This window comes from Sebastes umbrosus, chromosome 5 (assembly GCF_015220745.1).
Source record: "Sebastes umbrosus isolate fSebUmb1 chromosome 5, fSebUmb1.pri, whole genome shotgun sequence".
NCBI classification, from domain to species: Eukaryota; Metazoa; Chordata; class Actinopteri; order Perciformes; family Sebastidae; genus Sebastes; species Sebastes umbrosus.
In genome coordinates, this window is record NC_051273.1 from 14,251,057 (window position 1) to 14,274,915 (window position 23,859).

General features: G+C 39.9%; 2 protein-coding genes across 4 annotated transcripts in view; one reads left to right on the plus strand and one right to left on the minus strand.

The window, feature by feature from the left end:
* mfn1b (mitofusin 1b) lies at positions 1-16,863 on the plus strand. The gene is made up of 18 exons (XM_037770353.1): positions 1-222; positions 2,072-2,229; positions 2,331-2,466; positions 3,059-3,221; positions 4,195-4,319; positions 4,506-4,614; positions 5,890-5,997; positions 6,202-6,355; positions 6,785-6,852; positions 8,998-9,119; positions 9,413-9,539; positions 9,869-9,973; positions 10,066-10,168; positions 11,601-11,827; positions 11,946-12,119; positions 12,893-13,089; positions 14,275-14,409; positions 15,672-16,863. Exons 2-18 carry the CDS (start codon positions 2,082-2,084, stop codon positions 15,739-15,741), a joined length of 2,271 nt encoding a protein of 756 aa, XP_037626281.1. The 5' UTR covers positions 1-222; positions 2,072-2,081; the 3' UTR covers positions 15,742-16,863.
* Positions 16,864-17,922: 1,059 nt separating this feature from the next.
* The window catches only part of LOC119488144 (guanine nucleotide-binding protein subunit beta-4), a 29,860-nt gene continuing 23,923 nt past the window's right edge, over positions 17,923-23,859 (minus strand). For all 3 annotated transcript variants that reach the window (XM_037769481.1, XM_037769480.1, XM_037769482.1), the window contains 2 exons: positions 23,477-23,693; positions 17,923-23,077 (listed from right to left, as the gene is read on the minus strand). In XM_037769481.1, the coding sequence (XP_037625409.1) occupies positions 22,971-23,077; positions 23,477-23,693 (324 nt within the window). In that variant the 3' untranslated portion in view covers positions 17,923-22,970. The remainder of the gene's footprint in view (positions 23,078-23,476; positions 23,694-23,859) is intronic.

Genomic DNA, 23,859 nt, shown 5'->3' on the forward strand with positions numbered 1-23,859 from the left:
TGACGTCAGTGCAGCAGCAACTCTGATCTTTTATTTTGAAGTTTGTTCCGGAAGTCTTTTCTCCCTTTTCCGGTTAGCGTGACACTGAAGGATCCAAACAGAAGGTTAGCAGCCTGACAGCTAGTCACCTCTCAGAGAAAGGAAAGGGATTCCTCTGCTACTGTCGACGCGGAGCAATACTGTGTGTTATGAGAAGAGTCTACTGGCTGTGTTAGGACTGTGGTAAGGAAATAATACAGCTAGCTAACTTAGATATATAGTATTATTATAATGCTAGTTTACTACCTCATTGTAACGTTAGCTTAGCTTAATCTGTTAGCTTGTTTTGCATGACAGCAGTTTAACATACAAATATTAGTCATCATAAGTAGATAGTTGAGAAAACTATATAGTATGTTAATATCATGTGTCTAGTGTATTGAAGTTGCAGGAGGTCACTGCTAACTTCTATGATGTCTTCACAGTTGGCTGAACATTAGTGTTATTTAACCCTGCCTGCTCTCCTGCAATGCAAGTTACCTAAACAGCTGTACAACTGCAAAGTACTGAGTGTTGACTCTTACTGGGACACTGTCTGAGTAAAACAACTCATGATCTGTGTAAAACAACTCCTTATCTCACAGTCCCCTGTTGTAGATTTCTATATAATCACATTGTAATAATCTCTAATGCAGTGCACTCTTCTGCAGACTTTGTGTGACTCTGTATAACCAGTTGTTTCTTCTTGCAAGAATAATGTATACAACAAAGACCTTTCATCTGTTAGAGATCTTTATTTCAACGTTCATTAGGACTCATCTTTGAATAATGACAGAATTTCCATTACAGTAGTTAGTTGAGAAACTATATAGTAATTTTATATTAATATCATGTGTCTCTAGTGTATAGAAGTTGCACGAGGTCACTGCTAACTTCTATGATGTCTTCACAGTTGGCTGAACATTAGTGTTATTTAACCCTGCCTGCTCTCCTGCAATGCAAGTTACCTAAACAGCTGTACAACTGCAAAGTACTGAGTGTTGACTCTTACTGGGACACTGTCTGAGTAAAACAACTCATTATCTGTGTAAAACAACTCCTTTTCTCACAGTCCCCTGTTGTAGATTTCTATATAATCACATTGTAATAATCTCTAATGCAGTGCACTCTTCTGCAGACTTTGTGTGACTCTGTATAACCTGTTGTTTCTTCTTGCAAGAATAATGTATACAACAAAGACCTTTCATCTGTTAGAGATCTTTATTTCAACGTTCATTAGGACTCATCTTGGAATATTGACAGAATTTCCATTACAGTAGTTAGTTGAGAAACTATATAGTCATTTTATGTTAATATCATGTGTCTCTAGTGTATAGAAGTTGCACGAGGTCACTGCTAACTTCTATGATGTCTTCACAGTTGGCTGAACATTAGTGTTATTTAACCCTGCCTGCTCTCCTGCAATGCAAGTTACCTAAACAGCTGTACAACTGCAAAGTACTGAGTGTTGACTCTTACTGGGACACTGTCTGAGTAAAACAACTCATGATCTGTGTAAAACAACTCCTTATCTCACAGTCCCCTGTTGTAGATTTCTATATAATCACATTGTAATAATCTCTAATGCAGTGCACTCTTCTGCAGACTTTGTGTGACTCTGTATAACCAGTTGTTTCTTCTTGCAAGAATAATGTATACAACAAAGACCTTTCATCCCTTAGAGATCTTTATTTCAACGTTCATTAGGACTCATCTTGGAATATTGACAGAATTTCCATTACAGTAGTTAGTTGAGAAACTATATAGTCATTTTATGTTAATATCATGTGTCTCTAGTGTATAGAAGTTGCACGAGGTCACTGCTAACTTCTATGATGTCTTCACAGTTTGATAACTTAGCTGAACATGTTATTTAACCCAGCCCGCTTTCCTGCAATGCAAGTTACCTAAACAGCTGTACAACTGCAATCTTATCACAAACATATAAACCGTCCAGCTTGATCTCTACACAGTTTAATAATGATATCACTGTTCATGTGCACTGATGTACCTGTGTGTGTTTGCCCTTTTTGACCCCTCTCTCTGTGTTTAGATTGAACACCATGGCTGCGGCTCCTCCTCTCAGACGGTCAGATTCAGCTATGGGGGAGTTCTCCCCTCTGAAGCGCTTTGTTGTAGCCAAGAAGAAGATCAGCGATGTGTTTGAACAACTACTCAACTATGTGAAAGAGACCTCAGAGTTTGTAGAAGGTGAGAGAGGGTTTTATAGTAGGTAATGATGTTTATCATCTGTCAGTCAACTCTGTCTGAATGGCTCACGATGTTGTGTGTTGTCCGTGTGTTTTGGACAGAAACCTGTGGGAATAAAGCTTTGCAGAACATTGCGAGTCAGGATCAGAAGTTGGAGATTCAGGCGTATGCTGACAAACTTGCTATCATTAAGGAGGTGCTGGCACGCAGACACATGAAAGTGGCCTTTTTTGGCAGGTAAGAAACACCTAGTATACACACCTGAATTTTATTTGGAAAGAATATTTAACTTTTCTGATGTGATTCTCAAACGATCTTTTTTTCCATAAAAGCAACCTTTGTACACATGTAATTGTCATGATGTACAAAATGTGCACGTTAAACTAGTCTTTCCACCAAATTATTCAGGTAGCAGTTTTGCTTTCACTTTTATGTTCTGACTGGTATCCTTGAAGTGACATTTTTTAGTCACCTCATTAATTTTCTATTGTTAAAACCCATCCTTCATAATCGAGTTTGAATGGAACCACTGACGTAAAATCCAAAACACAATAAGGAGGGTGAGTCAGAGAAAAACAGAGATATTTCCTCTTCTTGGTTCAGCAGTGAGTTGCAGTTTCTTGACCCTCCTTGTATTAACTTCCTTTTTGCCACTGCAACCAGATTATCTATTCAGTCTGACCCATTAGTAGCTGCATATTTGCATTGCATTAACATTTAGTGGATTTGATACTCTAGGACTTTACATGTGTTAATTTTCAGAGTAATTGGAAGTTTGAGCAAATTATTTGGCTCCACATACAATCCCTGACTCTTTTGTTTGTTTTAGGACCAGTAATGGTAAAAGCACAGTGGTCAACGCCATGCTGAGGGACCGCGTGCTGCCCAGCGGTATTGGCCACACCACTAACTGCTTCCTCAGCGTAGAGGGCACAGATGAGGACAAGGCCTACCTCAAGACGGAGGGCTCTGATGAGGAGAAGAGCATTAAGGTAAATGTTATTCTAATAACCGGTTTGCAAGGTTTGGTTAGGTTTTAATTAGTCTTTTTATGAGCACTGGTCTGTCTCCCATTCATTTACACATTTTTGATGTTCTCATGTATTGAGAACTACTTTGTACTTGTGCTAGAGTAATTGAGGACACTGTTTTACGCAAACCAGAATATAGCCATGTTCACTAATCAATCAGACCGTCAGTGACTGATCAGACCTCTGTTGTTTGACTGGTGTTTGCCCAAGGGCAGTCAGAATGGCAGGAATATGGTTGATGAGATTTGTTGTTGTTGTTGTACTCAAATGGGTCACACGGTCGAGGATACAAGCCGATGAGGTTTATTCCTCACCCTGATAACAGAGCCAAGCCCATATCTTTATACTGATTCTTCTGCAGGTAGTATCAAATGGTTTTAATGGTAATAATTAAACATTAAAGGGTCAAAACATATAACAGATAACACAGAAATCCTTAAATTTTGCATGTCAACTTGTCAGCTGTTATTTTGGTGTAGAAAAGAATAATGATGTATGATGTTTCCATTTGGCGGTTGGCTTGTGTTGATTTCCCTGACCGTGCACCTGCTACCTGAACCTACAGCCGTGTTAATATTGACACAGGTATGCAGGATATTTACAGTGGTGTCAGATGTTTGAATTGAAAACCAGTCAAGTAATTAACTAGATAATGCTACATACATCTTAGAAGTATGGAAACCTTCCTTTCAACGCAGTAAAAACTAAAAGGACCAACTTTATATCTTATAAAATGTGATTAAAGAAACAGCCATCAACGCCATCACAGCCTGAGATAGAAAAGTCATAGTTATTATTACAATTACAGGAAACATGTAAACATGTTTTATTCAATTTATAACGTTAACAGAATGATAACACTAATAGCTGCACTTTAAAGAGAAGTTATTACATTAACAACCATAACTTCAGTCTGTGTACATCTTCTCTGCAGACTGTAAACCAGCTGGCTCACGCACTCCACATGGATGAGAGTCTGGACGCCGGCTGTCTCGTCCGTGTGTTTTGGCCGAAGACAAAGTGTGCTCTGCTTCGAGACGACCTGGTTCTTGTAGACAGGTAACAGGATCCGTTAATCACATCTGGAAAGTTTGTGAATATCAATTTGACAGCTTAAAAAGTTGGATTTACATTGATAAAGTCAGTAATGTGCAGAAAAAAAATCAAGCTCAACTGGACATAATATTTCTAATATTTTGTAGATGTCAGGCATTTGACCTCTTGACCTCTCTTCCACTCTCTTAGCCCAGGGACAGATGTCACATCACAACTGGACAGCTGGATTGACAAGTTTTGCCTGGATGCTGATGTCTTTGTGCTGGTGGCCAACTCTGAATCCACACTTATGAACACGGTAATAATGACTCTGAGCCTCATGAAGCTCATGACTCAATATCCTGTGACATTTACACAACATGTTGGTATTTTGGTGTGGATAGTGTGGAACTTAATTAATCATATGAGTAGATATTTCTGTTTCCGTAGCTCATTATCACTGAATGTTCCTTTTAAAGGTTTTTTAGTGTCCATTCAGGGTGATGATAGTACAGTAATCTGACCATTTTAATTGTCATAACTAATAACAGCAAATGAAGTAAGTTTTCAGTTATGCCAGTCACTTATGTGTACTTAAAGGGTCAGTGTGGTTGTTTTCTATGCTGAGCTGATTACAGAGTGGAGAGTGTGGCTGCTGCCTGTGTGTGTTTGCATCCAGCCACACAGGCCCCACTTTTGTTTCTGTCTGCTCAGGCATTCATGCAATGTGAAGCTGGACGCACAGTCAATCACAGAGCTCCTTAACCCGGCAGCAACTCTTAAAGGGAAAGCAAACACACACATTCCCCTCTGGGCTTTTCCATGGAAATAAATCCCAGGCTTTATGTAAATAATGTAAGATAGCCAAAGTAGTGGTGTAATGTGGCCGGGTGTGCAAATCGTGAACATTTGTATCCATGTTGCCAACCCAACTTTGCTGTTTTGGTGTGCAAAGTAATTAATGGGTTTGCCCTGCATTAACTGGGGCACATAATACTTCTCTAGTAAGCATGGGAGCCCATTCTATATACTGTATACCTGGATATAAGTTTGGCCTATTGCATGAACTGTTGGGTTGTCAGTTCCATGGGTAGTGTTTGGGATATACAGTACAGTACAGTCGTGGCAGAATATTAATTTTGACGGATTCAGTCCTTGAGTTTAAATTTAGATATCTACTTTGAGCTTTGGGTTCAAAGGTCCAAAATCGATTCTGGATTAGCTTGCTAGGTATTTAGTTAAATATATGCCCACATTTTTTCATTTCAGCTGGTATTTTTCTGTAATATCCTTAGTAGTTTCATTAAAATAAAAAGAAAGAAATGTATGTCTGTTCCTGGATAGAGCCAGACACCGGATGTACACATACATCCAATGTAGGTATGAATGAATTTGAATCAACAATAAATTAAGAATCCTTTCATTTTTATTGTGTCTAAACTAACATACATTTTGATCTAGAGTGGTGCTTTTTGGCAACTTTCTGGAAAATGAAAAGTTTTCGATTGTCTGAGAGGAAAAGGAGAAAAATTAGTTATTAAATGTAGATATTGTTCTTCACTAATTTCTCTCTCTTCTTCCTTCCACCATCTAGGAAAAGCATTTTTTCCACAAAGTGAACGAACGTCTGTCAAAGCCCAACATCTTCATCCTCAACAACCGCTGGGACGCCTCAGCAAACGAACCAGAGTACATGGAGGATGTGAGTCAACCGGCTGCTGTTTCTGTCTCATATCAGAATCAATAACACTTAATTGTTACAGAATGTGGAACAATTTTACAGTTTTTTGAAAATTACCAAGACTAGCTACTACTAGCTATTAAGCAATGAAAATGTTTTTTTATTAACTTATTTTCATATTATTATCCATAGTGCACCCTAAGATTGTGACTCCTCTTCCTCCAGGTGAGGAAGCAGCACACAGACCGTTGTGTGAACTTCCTGGTGGAGGAGCTGAAGGTCGTGGACCGCGATCAGGCACCCAACCGCATTTTCTTCGTCTCCGCCAAAGAGGTGCTGAACTCCCGCATGCAGCGTGCTCAGGGCATGCCTGAAACAGGTGAGGCTTCACATTATATTTGTGGAGGATGGAGGAGAAACAATGTCCATATTTTTTATGTTTGGTATCATTCACAACCAGGATGTGTTGTTTACCAAACAGCTAGGTTGAAATGGCAAAAAAATATATATATATTTTATTGTTTTATGACCAAGATTTTTATTGACCTTTTTTTTTTTTTTTTTTTACTTATTAGGGAAATAGTTAGGTATTACTAAACTCTATTCATGTTGAAAATGAGAAATAAAAATGAAAAAGTGATTACAGTAATGGAAATGATCTAGAGCAAATAATAAAGGCTTAAACAATATAAAATAAATCAATAAACAGTCATGTGTTTCACATTTGATGTAGGATAAAGTGTCTTCGCTGATGCAAGTTGTGTATTTGTACAATAATAGTAAGTACTTTTCATTTTACATCCAACAGGTGGAGCCCTGGCTGAGGGTTTTCATGAGAGACTGAAGGAGTTCCAGTGCTTTGAGAGGAGGTTTGAGGTGTGTGTTTGTGTGTGTGTGTGTGTGCGTGTGCGTGTGCGTGTGTGTGTCCTCTCCATATCTTCCAATAATTGTATTCCCACTTTTTAAAGCAAAATCTATTTCCTGTCTGAACTAGACAGACAGATTTTTAAGAAAGCAGAGCGACTTTCAATACGTTTGGCATATTTGTGATTAGACGCTGATATATCTGCTACCAGAAAGACATCTCAACAGGTACGCCTCTGAGGTGAAAGCAGTGTCAAATCAAACCAGAAACAGCAGGTTACACGGATGCTGATAAAGTTGATAAACACTGCGGTTGGTGTATCATAAAAAGCTGAGCAAATCTTTCTGTCTGGCTGCTGCCGAGAATGAGTTACAACTGGAGAGAGAGAGAAGGGAAATCACTATTGTAATGTGACTATCGTTCATTCAGACCAGGAGATACAGACAGTGGCTGCTTTATCAGGCTCTGACCCAGAGCTTACTTTATTGCTTCACTTACACAAACTCCTCCTCTGGCATTTGAGAATTTCAGTTGCCTAGTGAAAGTGTGTGTGTGTGCATGTTTTTCAAAGCGTGTGTTTGAGATATTGCATGGTGAAAGAAATTGAATAAAACAAGATGCAACCAAAGTCCCTCTCCTAACAGTAACAATTAAGCTGAGCAGCAGTCAGCTACTCGACCCTGGCTCAGGGTTTAGGTTTCACCACCAACCATGCAATATGAAGCTGGCGGCTCCGGGGCCTTCTAGACCAATCACTGTGCCTCTTCCATCAACCTGCGTTTTCATTGCTGAAGTCTAGATTCACTAAGGCGAGGGCATCCGTTTGTTTTCATTCCACTTTGGTTTTGTTCTGTCTTAACAATTTTTTATTGTTGTGTTTTCTGTGTTTTCATTGTAATTAGCAGGAATTTAATTGTGTCAATACTGGGAGGAAATTATCTTAAGACTGAAGGCCTTTTTACACACGGGGGCTATTTTGTTCATGTGATTCATGTGCACATCAAAATATTTATTCGAACAGTTGTTTTTGCCTAGAACGTGAATATCATGTGGTGAAAAAGCGACGTAGTTTTTATCTGGAACAAGGTAAATTTTTCTGAGGTTTTGCACTGCGAATAAAGGCTTCAACTAATCACGTTGTGCGGAACAGGTTGAGTTGCGCCTATAGTCCGAACCAAGACAGTGAATTTTATTACTCCTTTCAACCTTGACAAAGACACCACAGACCAGATCCACTCGTTCTGTTCTTACCTTTCACAATAAAAGCCCTAGATATATAATATTCACAGGCGAGTATTTCACGTTTTCGTGTCGTTTACTCGTCACGCAAAATGTATCAACCTTAATTTTGCAGTCATGGTTGTTTTGGCTACAACCGTGGTTATTGTGGTAACAGCAAATGCAGTTTAATACTACACTTCCCAAACACACAAGCAGCGATTTTGTCAGAAATACAACAGAAAGCAACTGCTGTTATCTGGTTACAGTGCAGCCAAACTAACTTTGAATAACAAAGTCAGTCTATAATCAGAGCAACCACGATCTGATTTCATGCCACTAGTCGTTTTCCAAGCAACGTGGGAATGACGGACTCCGCCACTAACAATGAAAACTACTTTATATAGAGAGATGATTACTCAATGTAAATATGTTGAATGGCTGAGATTAAAAAATGGGTTTTGATTTCATGAAATTATGGATTATAGCTATAAGTGAAATAAATAACAATGACGCCTTAGACATAATCTGCCTGTTTTGCGTGACCTACAATAGATTAAGGTGTGGAAAAGGGAATTAACACAACTGATAATTTATCCCAAAATGACACAATATTCCTACTTTTACAGTATTTTTTTTATTTTCTTTCACTTGCATTCTTGATTGTATTCACTTGATGTGTTTTTATTGTTTGGGGCTTCACCAACACATTACTGTGACCTTACAATATGTGGGCTGTGGGACGCAAGATATACACACTGCTGCTGTCATTTTCACACCTGTGTTTCCATTTCTTTTCTTCTCCTAAGTTAAAGTAGCAGGTGTCTATCTTGTCCTCTGTTGGTCCCTGGTGGTGTGCATGAAGTTCATGCACCCTATCCAGCAGCAGCCCCCCCCCCTATAGCTGTCACAGTAACTTGTGTGTTATGGCCTCGCAGGAGTGTATCTCGCAGTCAGCAGTGAAAACAAAGTTTGAGCAGCACACTATCAGGGCCAAGCTGATCACAGAAAAAGTCAAGGGCATCATGGACGCCATCAACATCGAGGCGGCGGAGAAGAGGTGGGTATCTTGCTCTATACATAAATATATAGTGGGAGTGGATTGGCAGAGTTTCTTTATAGAGGTAATCTATGAAACTAAGTAAATGTTGGTGTAACATGATTTTAATGACTTTTTGTTTAATAATAGAGATATAAATTAACTAATATAACTATCAGTGGATTTCTCAAAAGTACTACTTTCTGTTGTGTTGCCCTTTGTGTATCTTTACCTGATTCTTTTTGACAGCAACATTGTTCAGCTGCTAGTTTGCGTTTGTGACTTTATTTCCTGTTGGTGGGGCGGGGTCTCAGAGTGGCGGCACTGGAGGACAGAGAATATCAGATGGACCGACTGGACTTTGTCAAAAATCAGCTCAACCTGCTGATTGATGATATCAAGAAGAAGATCAAGGCCATCAGTGAGGATGTGGAGTCGAAGGTAATGTAGACGTTCTTACTCTCATCTTACTCTACGGGACCGGCCTGCTTACACCAACAGCTCTGAATTAGCGCTACAAATAACAATCGTTTTCATCATTGATTGATTTCAATGCATTGATTATTTTCTTGATTAACTGTTTGGTTAAAATGGCAGAAAATAGTGAAAAGTCCCAAAATATAAAAAAAGTCAATCAATCATCATATAAGACCATAAAAACAGCAAATCTGCCCATTTGAGAAGATGAAACCAGCAAATAATAGCTAATAAATTGTAAAAAAAAAAAAAGTTCTGTAGCTGACTGATGACTCTCGTTGCGTTTCATCCAGGTATCCAACGCCATGGGAGAGGAGATCTGCCGTCTCCATGTAATCGTTGATGAGTTCCACTGTGATTTCCACCCATCACCGCAAGTCCTCAAGATTTACAAGTCTGTAAGTAGAGGCACAGATTAATTATTCGTGACCACACCTTTCTTGTATTTACTGCTTTCCATGTCACTTCTGACTGCTGTTGCTGTTTGCAGGAGCTGCTCTCTCACGTGGAGGAGGGGATGGGCAAGAACCTGGCCTTCCGCTGCTCCAACGCCGTCAACGCTTCTGTCCAGTCCTCTCAGAAATACATGATGGGTAATTAAACTGTAAAACATAATACTGCACAAAATAATGGGATCTCCATTGTAGTGCTGAGTCGCATTGTCCATGTCTGAGTTGTCTCAAGGCTTACCAAGAACAAGGTCATGCTTTGGCCTCAGTCTGTAGCCCTTAGGTTTAGCCATCGGGATAATAATAGTAATAATAGGATAATAATCTGCACCCCATCATTTACCTCTTAATGATCAAAGTGAATCTAATCGACACCATCAGTGAGGGATTATAACTTTCTCATGGTCTTTTTTCATTTTAATAAATTATATAGTTACAGAGCAAACAACAAAATAGAGTAAAATAAGATAAAATAATAAGATAAAATAAAATAAAAATCAACAAAACAGAGGAGAAAAAAAATATTTAAATATAATAACTGATTACATTAATATCAATTCATTGGATATAGTTGAGAGATAGCTGAAAATTCATGTCAGAGTATACATATACAAACACCAGACAACAACCGGGTGGCATAGGTACACACATGCAATTATCTTAGTTGGCATATCTAACCGGGGGGATCATTAGAAATGTTGTATGTTGTATACCTCACCCATTTTTAAATTTTTTTTTCCAAGATAAGAACTTGATTTTTAATTCTCATGGTTATTTTTTTCCATTACATATATTTCATTTACAAGATCCTTCCACTTAGAGTTAATTAATCTATCATCTTTTAATGATGGAAGATGGAACAATAATGAAAATTGAAAGCTAAAACAACTGGTTGGTTTTCTAAAATTATCATTTTCTCAGAACCTTTCCTTGCTTAAAAGGCCAAGGAATAAATCACCATTTCACAGAAAATGACCTCAGCCCAGATTTCCAGTCAACCGTTGTTTTGTTTTTTTTCCACTCAATCTCTCATTTAAAGAGTGATGCTAAACTTAGTCAAAACCTTTTGTGCATTCAGGCTATGCTCTGCAACGCCCAGCGCCCTGCTATATTTACCCTCCTGGCCGAATGGCATCATCCCATGCCCCATTATGCTACAAGTGCGTCACTGGGTCGGGCAACGCATGCAAGCTGTGCTCAGTGACAGTGATGTTGAAAAGGTGTTAATGTGCCCTCTGATGAGAGGGACTCAGGTGCTGTTATGAAATTGTGGTGTTATTTATTTTTTTTCCCCTAAGGAGAGATAAAGAAAAGCAGAAGATTCAAATCATTCAAATCTTTTTTGCTTTATAGACCACAATGATAATTTGGTGATGTTGTCATTTTCTGCCCCCTTGTGCCCCAAATAATAATTATTAGTTTTAAAATGTACTTGTTGTTGAAGAATAGTCCCTTAAAGTGTTCAAATGTTTCCCTTTTGCATCAGTGCATGTTTATAATACAAACTAAGCTACAAATGATCCCATGACTGCTGTTTATTTCTGTCTATTATACTCCGTGTTTTCTCACTCTCCAGAGAGCATGCTCCCTCTGCTTCCCTCTACGGCTAAGAGCCAAGTCCACATGCTGGTGCCCAGCAGGAAGTTTGACCTGAGTTACGACCTGAACTGCGCCATACTTTGCAACGACTTCCAGGAGAACATTGAGTTCCGGTTTTCGTTGGGCTGGTCATCGTTAGTCCACCGCTACCTGGGATCCGTCAACGCACAGAGAGCGCTCAAGCTGGTGGACAGCAACTTCCAGGTACGGGCTGCCACTGTGGGAGAACTGGTTATGTGGTAGGACCAACTTCTGGCCTCGTTCACATAAACACACAATACATACATTGAAGAAAGTCTTGTCATCCACTGTCATCACTCAGGCCTCTCGACCAGCGCTGGCCCTGACGCCCTCCTCAGGACCCCCCTCCACGATAGCCCCGCCCAACAATGAGACAGCCCTCATGACCCAAGAGGACTTGATGGTAGCCGTGGCAACCAACGTGGCATCGCTCACCTCCCGCACTTCAATGAGTGTGATCATCGTTGGAGGAGTGGTATGTTGTTTCTAAAATTGTTCTTGCACGTCAACATCCGGGATAAACGTACATGTAAGGGTTAATGTGCATGGAGCCCGTCATTGTTGTGAAATAAACCCCGACAGGAAGGGGTTTATTTCGCAACAATGACCCGCTAGCTGTAAATTATACCGCTTATTACACGACTACTTACTTAAAAAGTCAATAATTTGACACAAAAACAGTCCGCCAGAGTCCGACATCAGAGCTGCAACCATAGCAACGGTCTGTTATAAAGAAAAACAGACCGTAGAACGCCATGATTGACCAATCACCAAGTATTCAACAGAGCCGTGTAATAAATACAGTTATACATAATGTCTTTCTTCTGTGCGGTTAATGTTAAATTTTTATTTGCCTAACATAATGAGTTTTCTGTCATTTAGAAGTCACGTTCTGCTCCAAATTGTGGAATAAAATTCCTCAGTCATTTGCTTTCAAATATATTTTTAACATATTGTGTGTCCTGAAGAATTGATTTATGTAGTCAGATATTACCCTCCTAAACTCGTAGCCTACTTTAGTGATTCTAGCCAACTTCATGTTGCAGGAAACTGCTGCAGGTTATGGCAATAAAAGAAATAACTTGTGGGGATTATAAATATATAGATTTGAAAGCAAAGAAACCTGACGACTCCTTTTTTATTTTATGACATTACATACGAATGCAGCACATGAAAACCATCCCTGATGAGGCCGGTCTAACTGTGAGGGCGCTAACCCAGCTTCTGTTTGTTTATTTATTTTCTAAGGTGTGGAGAACAGTTGGCTGGAGGCTGATCGCCCTGTCCACCTCAATGTACGGCTTGCTGTACCTGTACGAGAGACTCACCTGGACCACGAGGGCGAAGGAGCGCACTCTGAAGCGCCAGTTTGTGGACTACGCGACCGAAAAGCTGCAACTCATCGTCAGCTTTACTAGTGCAAACTGTAGCCACCAGGTCCAACAGTAAGTCCTGATACAGTGTCACGTCATCGTAGAGCTAACTAGACAGGGCAGTACATGAAATGTGTTTTCTTTTTATCACAAGTACATGTGACAATTATAAGTAAGATGATAACAGTGGTCCAATTTAATCTGATTTTATGGCAGTTCTTTCAGTCTATATTCTAGTATTGAAGTGTATAGAGATTATAGCCATTTTCATCACTACAGCATGGGATGTTGTGCTGTATTAAGCTCATGCACTACATTATAATGTTCTTTTGAATAGTTTGTTTTCCATTTAACATTAAGCCATTTGTCATGATGCCCAGTATATTAAAGTGTGGATTAATCCTTTAACATGCAGCACATTAACAATGTTTATGCTGATATCAAGTGCTCATTTCTCTGCACTAGGGATGTCAGATTCAGTTTATATTGCTTCCAATAGCCGACACCCAAAAAACGTGAAATACAAGAGGGGCTTTCCTTTTAGTCCGACGCTCCATTAACTCAATGAGCTTTAGCGCAACATTTCGAAGTGCTATCCATTTAGAGGTGCTGAAATTTTAATGTTTTGTGTTGTAAATGTCTCGCCTTTTACTTTATTTTCTGTTGGCTTTGCTGAAGTTAATTGGCGCGTTTTGATCGGTTCATCATCAAGGGTGCTCCGATCGTTCGGCCACCGATCGTTATCGGACGATATTCATTCTAAATAGTTTGATCGGAGATCTCTATAAAGGCCGATCATATGGCGTATCGATTCTGAATTGAAACGTTTTCAATATTCATTTGTCTGCTTTCTCGCCTAATTCGCTCTAACAGCGACACAGCTGGAGACACACATCTGGCCCGGCACTGCGGAGCTGGCTACGGTGCGTCCTTCCTGAACAGCCCAAATTGGTTAACATGGGCGCCAAAGCTTCTTTTCGGCGCCCATGACATGCGTATCCGCTCAAAAACATTCTTGGTGGTTAACTGTTGACATCCCTTCACCATTCCTCAATTTTCCATCGGTGGTATTTAACCTACTGATAAAGCCTGACACTTCCCATAATGTTCCTAATTCGCACACACACACACACACACACACACACACACACACACAGATCCCAGCCCCACCCTTAGCTCTGTGCCCCACCCAGCCTCCCCCTATGTAGCAGGGCTAAATAAATAAGCACTGCAATGCTGTGCCCTCTGTGTTGCCAGGGAGATGGCGGCGACCTTTGCTCGGCTCTGTCAGCAGGTGGACCAGACGCAGAAAGAGCTCGAGGCTGAAATCCGCCAACTGACAGCCAAGATAGATCAGCTGGAGACCGTCCAGCGCCACTCCAAGAGCCTGAGGTCAGTCCGGCTCCTTCTCTCTTTCATCGGGGGCAACATGAAGGGTGGAGACAGTAGATGACTATTTGGGAAGGTCTAGTCTAGTTTTTCCAACTCAGGCTTGCTACATAATCCTGCAATCAGTCAACCGATTCATAGTTTAAGAAGCAATTAATTGATTTTCAAACGGATCTCTACATACGTATTTGTCATGAGGTGCCTGTGTACAAAATCACACCTGTAAGCAGACATGAGGATGCCGTCACTGGCTGAGCAGGTTTTCAGCTTTTCTTATAGTCGTATTTGGGAAAGAGAGCGCTAACTGATAGCACAGAAAGGAAATATAAATCAGTTTTTATTGCTTATGCTCCTTCTGGGCTTGTGGACTAATGGAGTTTGCTTTAAATTACAGTACTGATATAAAACATAAAAGTGTACATAGTTGTGTCACAATATAACAAACATAAATATGGGTGGAAATTGTCAAAATAGTTTTTTAAACAGGGATTTTAGGCAAGAGAGTCTGAACAGTAGGGCTGTTTATTGGCAAGAATCTGGCGATACAATACATATCCTGATACGGGGTAATGATTCATTAATTTACTTTTAGGAAAACTGTCACAGTATAAAGAACACACCAGAAGTAAACCATTTTAGAATAGGCTAAAATAACACATGTTAACTGCATGTTTTTTGCCCCAAACTACATGTGATTATCATAAAGTGGGCATGTCTGTAAAGGGGAGACTCGTGGGTACCCAGAGAACCCATATTCATTCACATATCTTGAGGTCAGAGGTCAAGGGACCCCTTTGAAAATCGCCATGCCAGTTTTTCCTCGCCAAAATGTAGCGTAATTTTGGAGCATTATTTATCCCCCTTCTCGACAAGCTAGTATGAGTTGGTTGGTAACATTGGATTCCTTAGGTTTTCTCTGAATAGTGGCTGGGTCCGACGGCGGGTATATAATATCGTTACAGTATTTTGAAGAATCAATACAGTATCGCACAACATAATATTGCGATACTCATGTACTGAAAAGTTACTATTTCACTATTTCCTGTTCTTGAAAGGTTTGGGAATTGTTTACACTGTACATGTTTGTTACAAAAGTCAGCTATTCAGTCATTATATACATATGACTGCACTATTTACAGAATTCAGACATTACAGAACACCTCTGCAAATTAACAGTTAGCAGTTAGAAATAAATACAATTTTACTTGACAAGTTCTGTTGGATGAAGTTTGCCCAAATCGGACATGTGTTTGTTTCGTCTGCAGACATAAAGCGACAGACCTGGAGAAACAGTTGGAGACGTTCACAAGCCAGTACCTGCAGCCTCAGCAGTGAGCTGCTCATCTTCTTCTTCTTCATCATCGCACCACAGTTTGGTTCTTGTTGAGCCAATCATTCCTCAGCCAGGCGCCGCCTCACGGTGCGCCGGTCCTCATCCCCTAAACTACACCACAGTTTCTGTGTGGGCAGTAGTGCTGGAAAGATGAATCAATTCATCAATTGGTCTATCCTCCGAAAAGAAATCTATAGATATTTTGATAATCAATGAAAGGTTAGTCATTCATCAGACAAGAATACCAAACTTCTGCATCGTTTCAAGTGTGAAGACTCTGCCCTTTTTGAGTCATTTGTAAAATCTAATGTTTTTTTTGTTGTTGTTTTGTTGTCACACCCTGTAGTCTTTTTGTAGTCTTTTTTAGATTTTGTAGACTAATCGATTAATTAAAAAAAAAAGAAGAAGATTAATTGATAATGAAAATGATCTGTAGTTCCACTCTTAGTGGACAGAGGAAGTGAAGGCCCGGATATGACAGTATTTTCCCTCCTCTTCCTCTCTTCCTTTCCTCCTCAGCCAGTCAGGTGTTTCAGGTGCTTGATAGACTATAGTGAACAAAACTGCCTGTAAAACAGAGAAACTTGGACTCATTATGCTCAAAGACGCCCCACAAAGTGGAAATAGGATCTCGGTCGGCGGGAAAGCTACCGGTCGGGTGCTACATTTTGACACTAGCGTGCTTCTAACTGTGAATATGCCTTTTTTGACTCACTTTTGTTGAACAAACAAAGTGTCTGTAAGATACATGTACATGCATCTGTTCGGGCACATGATCTGTTGCATGTTGGCAACAAAAAATGAATATATTTAATAATAAAAGAACATTTGTTTTCTTAATTATAAGGACCTAGTTAAAGTAAATTCACTGAGAGATATCATTTGAGTAGAAAGGGAAAGCATGTCTTTAGCATACTGTTCATGCTCTATTTTCTACCTGTCCAAACTGTATAGATAAAAAGGTTTTGGAAATCATATATTTTATAATATTCTACTTTATTTATACCCATTAGACCTAAAGATACACCAGTCTGCACTTTGCAAAACTGTCTTCTTTTTTCTTGAATGCGTGTTGAAATACCTCAAGATTTGACGAATTGTATTAAATCTGCCACAATCTAAAACTTTGTGAATTTATTTGAGACTTTTACCCTGTGGAGTTTTCACTATTACGAGTTTACGAGTAAGGAAATGCATTCAACGTGTTTTTTAGACCTCAAGTATATGCACAATCCTGCGTCAGATAATTGAACGATGTTAAGTGTCCAGAATATTACATAAGTTTAAGTCTATGACTTACACAATAACCTATAATATGCTTTAGTCTCATGACAGAAATTATTTTTTAATAGATGAAAAGCACCTCACATGTGGGTGTTGCCACCTACAGGCAAAGAAAGTAACACGTGCTGCAATTCTAGCATTTGCATCCTCTGCAGGCAGTGTGGCATTTGTTTAAAGGGGACCTATTATCCTTTTGTGCTTTTTCTCTTTCCTTTAGTGTGTTATATAGTTTTTTGTGCATGTAAACGGTCTGCAAAGTTACAAAGCCCAAAGTCCAGGCCAAAAGGAGTTACTCTCCCCCACAGAAACACTGCTCCTGAACTGCCTGAAACGCCTCGCTTGAAGTCTCGCCTTATCTTCTGTAACGTGGTGATGTCACCAAGTATCACGTTTGCATAACAGCTAGTTTGGCACGCCCTCAAACAAAGCTAGTTAGAGCGGAGCTGGAGCGGAGTCCAAAGAGTTTGTTTTGGTTGACCAATCACAACAGAGTGGACCAGCTGACCCGTCAGAGCAGACTGGGCATTTCGTGCAGCTGCAGCACAGCCGGTATGAGAAAAGGTGTTTCTCTTCCGCAATGGCGTTATCATTGGTAACCATGAGTGCTGTGCAGAGCGGCGGCAATAGCTAGTTGCACACATTGGCACTCGTGCACGCATAGCTGGACTGGCATAAACGAAGCTCAAGGTAACAACACACACAGAGGGAGACTGACTTCATTCTCTGCTCAGGTAGACATTACTCCTCTATATCTTTACATGGTAAATAGTTGTTTGCTGCTATATTAATGCTCTGAATTCTTTATTTAGCACCTTCAATCTAATGTATATGAGTGCAAATATTACATATAGTTCTTTGTTTACTGTCTAAAATGTAAAGGAAATCAGTCAGGATTTGTATTCTTGGTTAGAAGCTTTTTATTGGTTACAATAACTCATGGCAACATATCAGTATCACCAAGCCACTGTACAAATACAAAAAAAAGGTCTGGTGTGAAAAAGACTATAAAAATTATTCCATAACAAGTGATTATAATTTCACACAATAGCACTGTAAGAGAATTATCATGGCACCAAGTCCCTGGTCTTTACTGGCTTAAAACAATAAAACAATAAATAAAATCAAAACAAAAAATGTCAGAACAGTAGGTTGTAGAGTCAAAGGGCAGTGCATTATTTTGTGATGGTGCTGTGGTGGTGATCATGTGACAATCAATTCACGTGGTGGGGTGTCTATGAATCAGAAAATTCCTCATATCCAGATATTAAATTTGAAGAGTCATGCATCGAAATACCGCCTGAACTTGTGCAGCAGTGACACTTACACATCTGCTCTTTGAAGTTAGATGTTGGCACTGTGGGTGACTAATGGCAACTTTACATTGATTGCCAAAAACATACCACTCCAATGCTCCAAAGAAGTCACAGATCTTGGTGCTTCAGACGTAAATGCATCAAATGTGGACATTTTGTAACACCAAAGAGGTTGATTCAACAGCTCCATATCAGTTGTATAGTTAAGAGAATAAACTGGAGGAGACTTCAGGTAAATACGACAATAATGTGAAATTAAATGAAGTCAAGCACCTTTTTGATTAATGAGTGAACTGCACAGGCACGTAGAAGTGTTACTATTCCAGGTTCCAGCTGCTAATACTGCTGAATTACACACAGAGCGAGGGAATGGTTGCGTGCCGAATATCAGTAATACACACAATCCCCTTTTCAGCTGTTAAGGGCTATGGTGTCTTTTTTTTTCTTTTTCAATTTCACACAATGTCATGAAAGAACTGGGGAAGGTTCATTGGAATAGTTTTATATTTTGGGGAAATACGCTTATTCGCTTTCTGGAGGAGAGTGAGGGAATGTCCGTCCGTTTGCAAATAACTTAAAAAGGTTACTTCTAGCTGCCAACTAGCTTAGCTTAGCATAAAGACTGGAAGCGGAGGGAAACGGCTAGCCTGGCTCCGTCCAACAGCATCTCTCACAAATTAACACATATCTCGTTGATTTAATGTGTACAAAAACTGAAGTGTAAAAATGACATTAAATGGTGGGTGGGTATGTGTCTGACCAGTTGCCAGGCAACCAGTGGAGATTCAATAACTACCACCCCCTACTACTCACTCCTACCCGTCAAGAAATAGACTGGCGAATTGTCGTTTTTAACACTCTGGTTTTTGTTTAACAAATGAGATGTAACGCCGAATTCACACCAGGCAACGGCGGCAAAGTGCGACTCACCGCAAGAATTTAATTTTTCTGCGGCCGGTTGGCGTGTTCATGTGTTTTAGGCGGGAAAAAATTCTTTGTAACATAGGTCAGCATGTCACAGGAGTCACAGGATCTGTCTACTACATGGCTGCGGGTCCTCTCTGGCCGCACTTCGGCGCTAAAAGTGAAACTTTTCCCCAACTTTTGTTTGGCCGCACTTCGCCGCAGAATCAAACGGCCGCAGCTCGTCATTGACATTGCATGGCATGGCAGCTCACCGCTGTTCTGGTGTGAATTCGGCATAACGTGTTAACTAGAGAGCTTCAGACAGAGCCGGCTGTTAGCTGTTTTTCTCCCCTGTTTCCAGTCTTTGTGCTAAGCTAAGCTAACAGGCTGCTGGTTGTAGCCTAGTATTTAAGGCCTCTGAACACCCACACAGGTGTTTTCAGTTATTCTGGCTGATTAGACCTCTTCTCAGGTTGAAGCATTGATGGGCATGTATTAGGTCACAAATCTTCACCTACCAATACGAATGATAAAGTTGTGATTTGTCCCGCCCTCACAGGTTCAACAAAGCCAACAGGAGGCTCAGGAAGATGCCACTCAGTTAGTCTAAACAGCCCACACCGTCCTGAGAAGAGGTCTGATCAGCCAGATTAATTGAAAAAAACACCTGTGCTGGTGTTCAGAGGCTTTAACTATGTTAAATATGTATAGAGATGGTGTAGATTTTCTAAGCTAACCGCCAGAGAGCAAACATTTCCCAAACTAATCAAACCATGTAATGCTTTAAATACATTTCGTCATGTTTATCTGGGGACACACGAAGGCCTGACGTCCGCTTTACTCTAATAAGCACTGTTAACTTAATAACACTTTGGGATACAAAGACCCATCTTAAGCAGTCCAGATCAGACAACAGACTGGGTATAAAATCAGATACGGACGTGAAGTAATAATGGATATGGAGAAGGCTGGCACTTGAGTAAAGTGAGCAAACGTTTTTTTTTTTTTGTCACATTGACTAGTTTTCAGTTCACAGCTCAGGGTCTGTGGATAACATTGGCACAAATGAGGAAGTAACACTTAGATCTATATGTTATCCACATACATCAGCAAATCAACCCCTCCCCATCCCATCCCTTCCCTCCCCCCACACACACACCTCAACACTGATATGAAATACATATCACATCCTACACACCTCGAAGATATTCTCAGGCTAAAAACTATAACTGTTATTTTTAACATTCTCTCAAAATGGGTTCATTAATGCAAAGCCAGGTAGAAGCAGCTAAAACATTTAATAAAAAAAAAAAAAAAAAAAAAAAAAAGATCACTAGAAATCACGGTATGCCAAAGAGGGGTTTCATTGATTTGAACCTAAATAAATACTACAAACTGTACGGTAGTAGTAGAAAGCAGAATTGTATAAAAAAGTGATGCTTTAAGAAGTAGAATGGAGCTGTATGTGTTCGCCGTGGTTTTCCTTAAGCATGCTTTTTAGTGTTCACTCGTATCAGAATGTGCTTCTATTGGGAAAAGAAAAATAATTAGCAATCTCTCTCTCTTATTGATCAGTGTGTAAAAAGGAATAGTAAGAGGAAAACATTACTGTAGTCGATGCTAGTATTACCTTCTATTATGAATGGTATCGTAAGGCAGAATGGAGACACAATAGTGCCACATCTCACAGGAGCACAAACCCTCCTTTATCCAGCCCATGTGGGTCAAATGTTTATATTCAGAGATAGGCACCTGAGACAGCTGATGGATAGGTCCAACTCACGTACATTATGTGTATTTTTTTCTTTTAATTAAGCCTTTAGAGGAACCAAAATAATGGAAGATGTGTGATGAGAAAATACTCAAAATCAGAGATAGCACTTCTATGGGTAAATAAGTCACATGTGCTCAATGGTTTACATTTGTACTACAGTTTGTGAGTGCGTGTCTAGCTCTCTACTAAGTGTACATTTCTGTCTACCAAGTGTACTTTCTTCACAAGCAATATTTAACAGTTCATAACATGTTTTTGGTGAGGAAAAAAAGTGTTAAACCCTTTAAAAAAATCTTTTTTTTTCTTCTTTTTTTCTTTTTTTACAGGCTTGTGGTGGCACTGGTGTGATTTCGGAGCGGTGAGCATGATTTCAGTTCCATGCATGCGCTCGGTTCACACCTTGTTGGCGACGAAAAGGACTCGTTGATCCTTCGCTTTGAGAAAAAAAAAAGATAAAAATGACATGGCGAGCTCCGACGGACATCTTTCTCTCTTCGTCTTTTCTTTCGTCCTCAGAGGCCGCTGCTGTCCTTTATGGTCCTTTAAATGTAACGACTGACCGCTCTAACGTTTGTCCATACAGGCCTCAGCACCGTTACAGGCTCACAGTTAGAAAACGGCTTCTGCTCAGGGAGAACGTGTTTCTCTTTGCGATGCCGTTCTCTCCATCAGTGTCAATTGTACGGGCAACTTGAGATGCTTCTATAAGCCACAGCTGACAGGAGTCATGATGCAAAACCTCTATTTCGGACTATTATTGGGTTATCAATCATATCGCACAGATGTTGATTTGCATGGAATGGATGTGATCGTCAGATATTCAGCATCCGATGATCTGAAACCACAGTCCATGTGAATAGAGGCCGAGGCAGCGCCTCCAGTTAAATAAAGTTTTCTATCTTAGCCTAAAATTCATCAGTTTCTACTTTGGAGCGTAAGCTGAATCCACACTAAAAACATCGCTTGTTGGTTTTGAAGCGCTCTCTCTAAATCATTATCACAACAGTGTGGTGGTTTCCTTCCAAATGAAAAGAAGGGTTGTGAGGAATGCCAGGGGTCGTGTTGTTAAAAAAAAAAAAAAAAATGCCATCATTCACATGATTTTGTAGCAATAATACACACACATACAAATGAGGAGAGTGAGTTTAGCTGGGCCAAATTATATTTTTGCAAATTGTTTACTTGCTAAATCCTCTTTTGTTGTTGGACGAGTGGGCTCGACTAAACCAGCAAGTACCAGAAATATTACAAAATGAAAAGTTTTAGGTTAAATTATGATACGTTGATGTGTCTAATCTTTCCAATCTGGTACTCACACAGGATAAAATAAGTGTTTCTGGCATTATGTTGTGTAGTAATGTGAATATGTACATTTAAAATAAAACATAAACCCCCCCAAAATCATTAAAAAAACAAAACTCAAGGTTGGGAAATAAACTACAAAAATATATACATACACATTATATATGCATATATGATGCATATATACACACATAATGCTATACATATATACTGTCTTTATATATACATTTACATATTACACACCGACGCTCATCTTGTTTGTTGTTAGTCACGGTAACAGATGCTCTTTATCGCCCTCTACAGGAGAATTGGTATGAGGGCGAAATCTATTTTTTTCCTTCAGTTTTTCATAACGCTCTTTTATTAAATTTTTGATTGGACAACTCTACTGAAAGGTTCTTACTTTTGTTTCTGTGTAATAGCTGGGTGAAAAAAAAAAGTCACTTTGAAAGGTAGAAAGAGTTGGTACTTTCTCACAGGTGGGCAGGTCGCCAGCAGAGAGGAGAACTAGGGGTGAGTTGAGAGGATTTCGGACGACACAGTGCGCAACCCTCAGGTCCAGCCCAGCAGATGAGTTGGGGTGTGTGGGGTGGGGTTGCGAGGAGGAGGAAGGTGGCGGGCAGTGATTGAGTACAACAGGGAAGAGGTTTGTTTAGTTCCAGATCCGGAGGAAACTGTCCCAGGAGCCGGTGGCCACAGCCATGCCGTCTTCTGTCACCCCTAAGCAGCTCACTCTGTTGTCGTGGCCCGCTAGCACACCTGGAGGTCAAAGAAAATAAACCAGAACACAAAGTCAAGAGCCCATCCTAAAAAATAATGTCATTAATTACTCAGAGATCACTGCAAAGTATTCAGCTTTGCAACGTAAGCAATTACACAGTCAGTGTTCACGCTACAGGCCTTTATATTTAATTTCAACTTGCTACTCATTTGTCTGTTCTACTTATGCTTGATATTAGAGCTGAATCCATTGGTCAATTGTTCAATTTACAGAAAAATAACTGGCAAATGTTATTTTTTCCAAACACAAATGCCAAAAATTCCAGTTCCAGTTTCTAAAATGTAACAAATTGCAGCTTTTGCTCATCACTGAACAAGAAAACAACAACAACAACAAAAAAATAAAATAAATAAAGATGAAAAAAAGATGTCATTTACCTGCACGTTCGCCTTTCAGAGTGTCCCAGACGTTGCAGTTGAAGTCATCGTAGCCGGCCAGGAGCAGGCGGCCACTCTTGGAGAAAGACACGGAGGTGATGCCGCAGATGATGTTGTCGTGGCTGTACATCATCAGCTCCTGGTCGGCACGCAGGTCAAACAGCCTGCAGGTGGCATCATCTGAGCCGGTGCCAAAGGCATTCCCATTGGGGAAAAACTGCATGAAAAAAATAAATCAAAATCAAGCAGAAGTCAGGACAGTGTTGTTAAAAAGACACACCGTTAAATTTGTAATTTTCAAGAATCAAGCGATATCGAATCATAATCAATCAGCAGTCCTCGATCCATTAACCCTTTACACCTGCAGTGTGAGTGCGTGACTG

Coding starts and splice junctions, on each gene's coding strand:
- mfn1b (XM_037770353.1), top strand. CDS start 2,082: ATGGCTGCGGCTCCTCCTCTCAGACGGTCAGATTCAGCTATGGGGGAG. Junction 2,467..3,058: donor AAAGTGGCCTTTTTTGGCAG/GTAAGAAACACC, acceptor TGTTTGTTTTAG/GACCAGTAATGGTAAAAGCA. Junction 9,974..10,065: donor TCCTCAAGATTTACAAGTCT/GTAAGTAGAGGC, acceptor TGCTGTTTGCAG/GAGCTGCTCTCTCACGTGGA.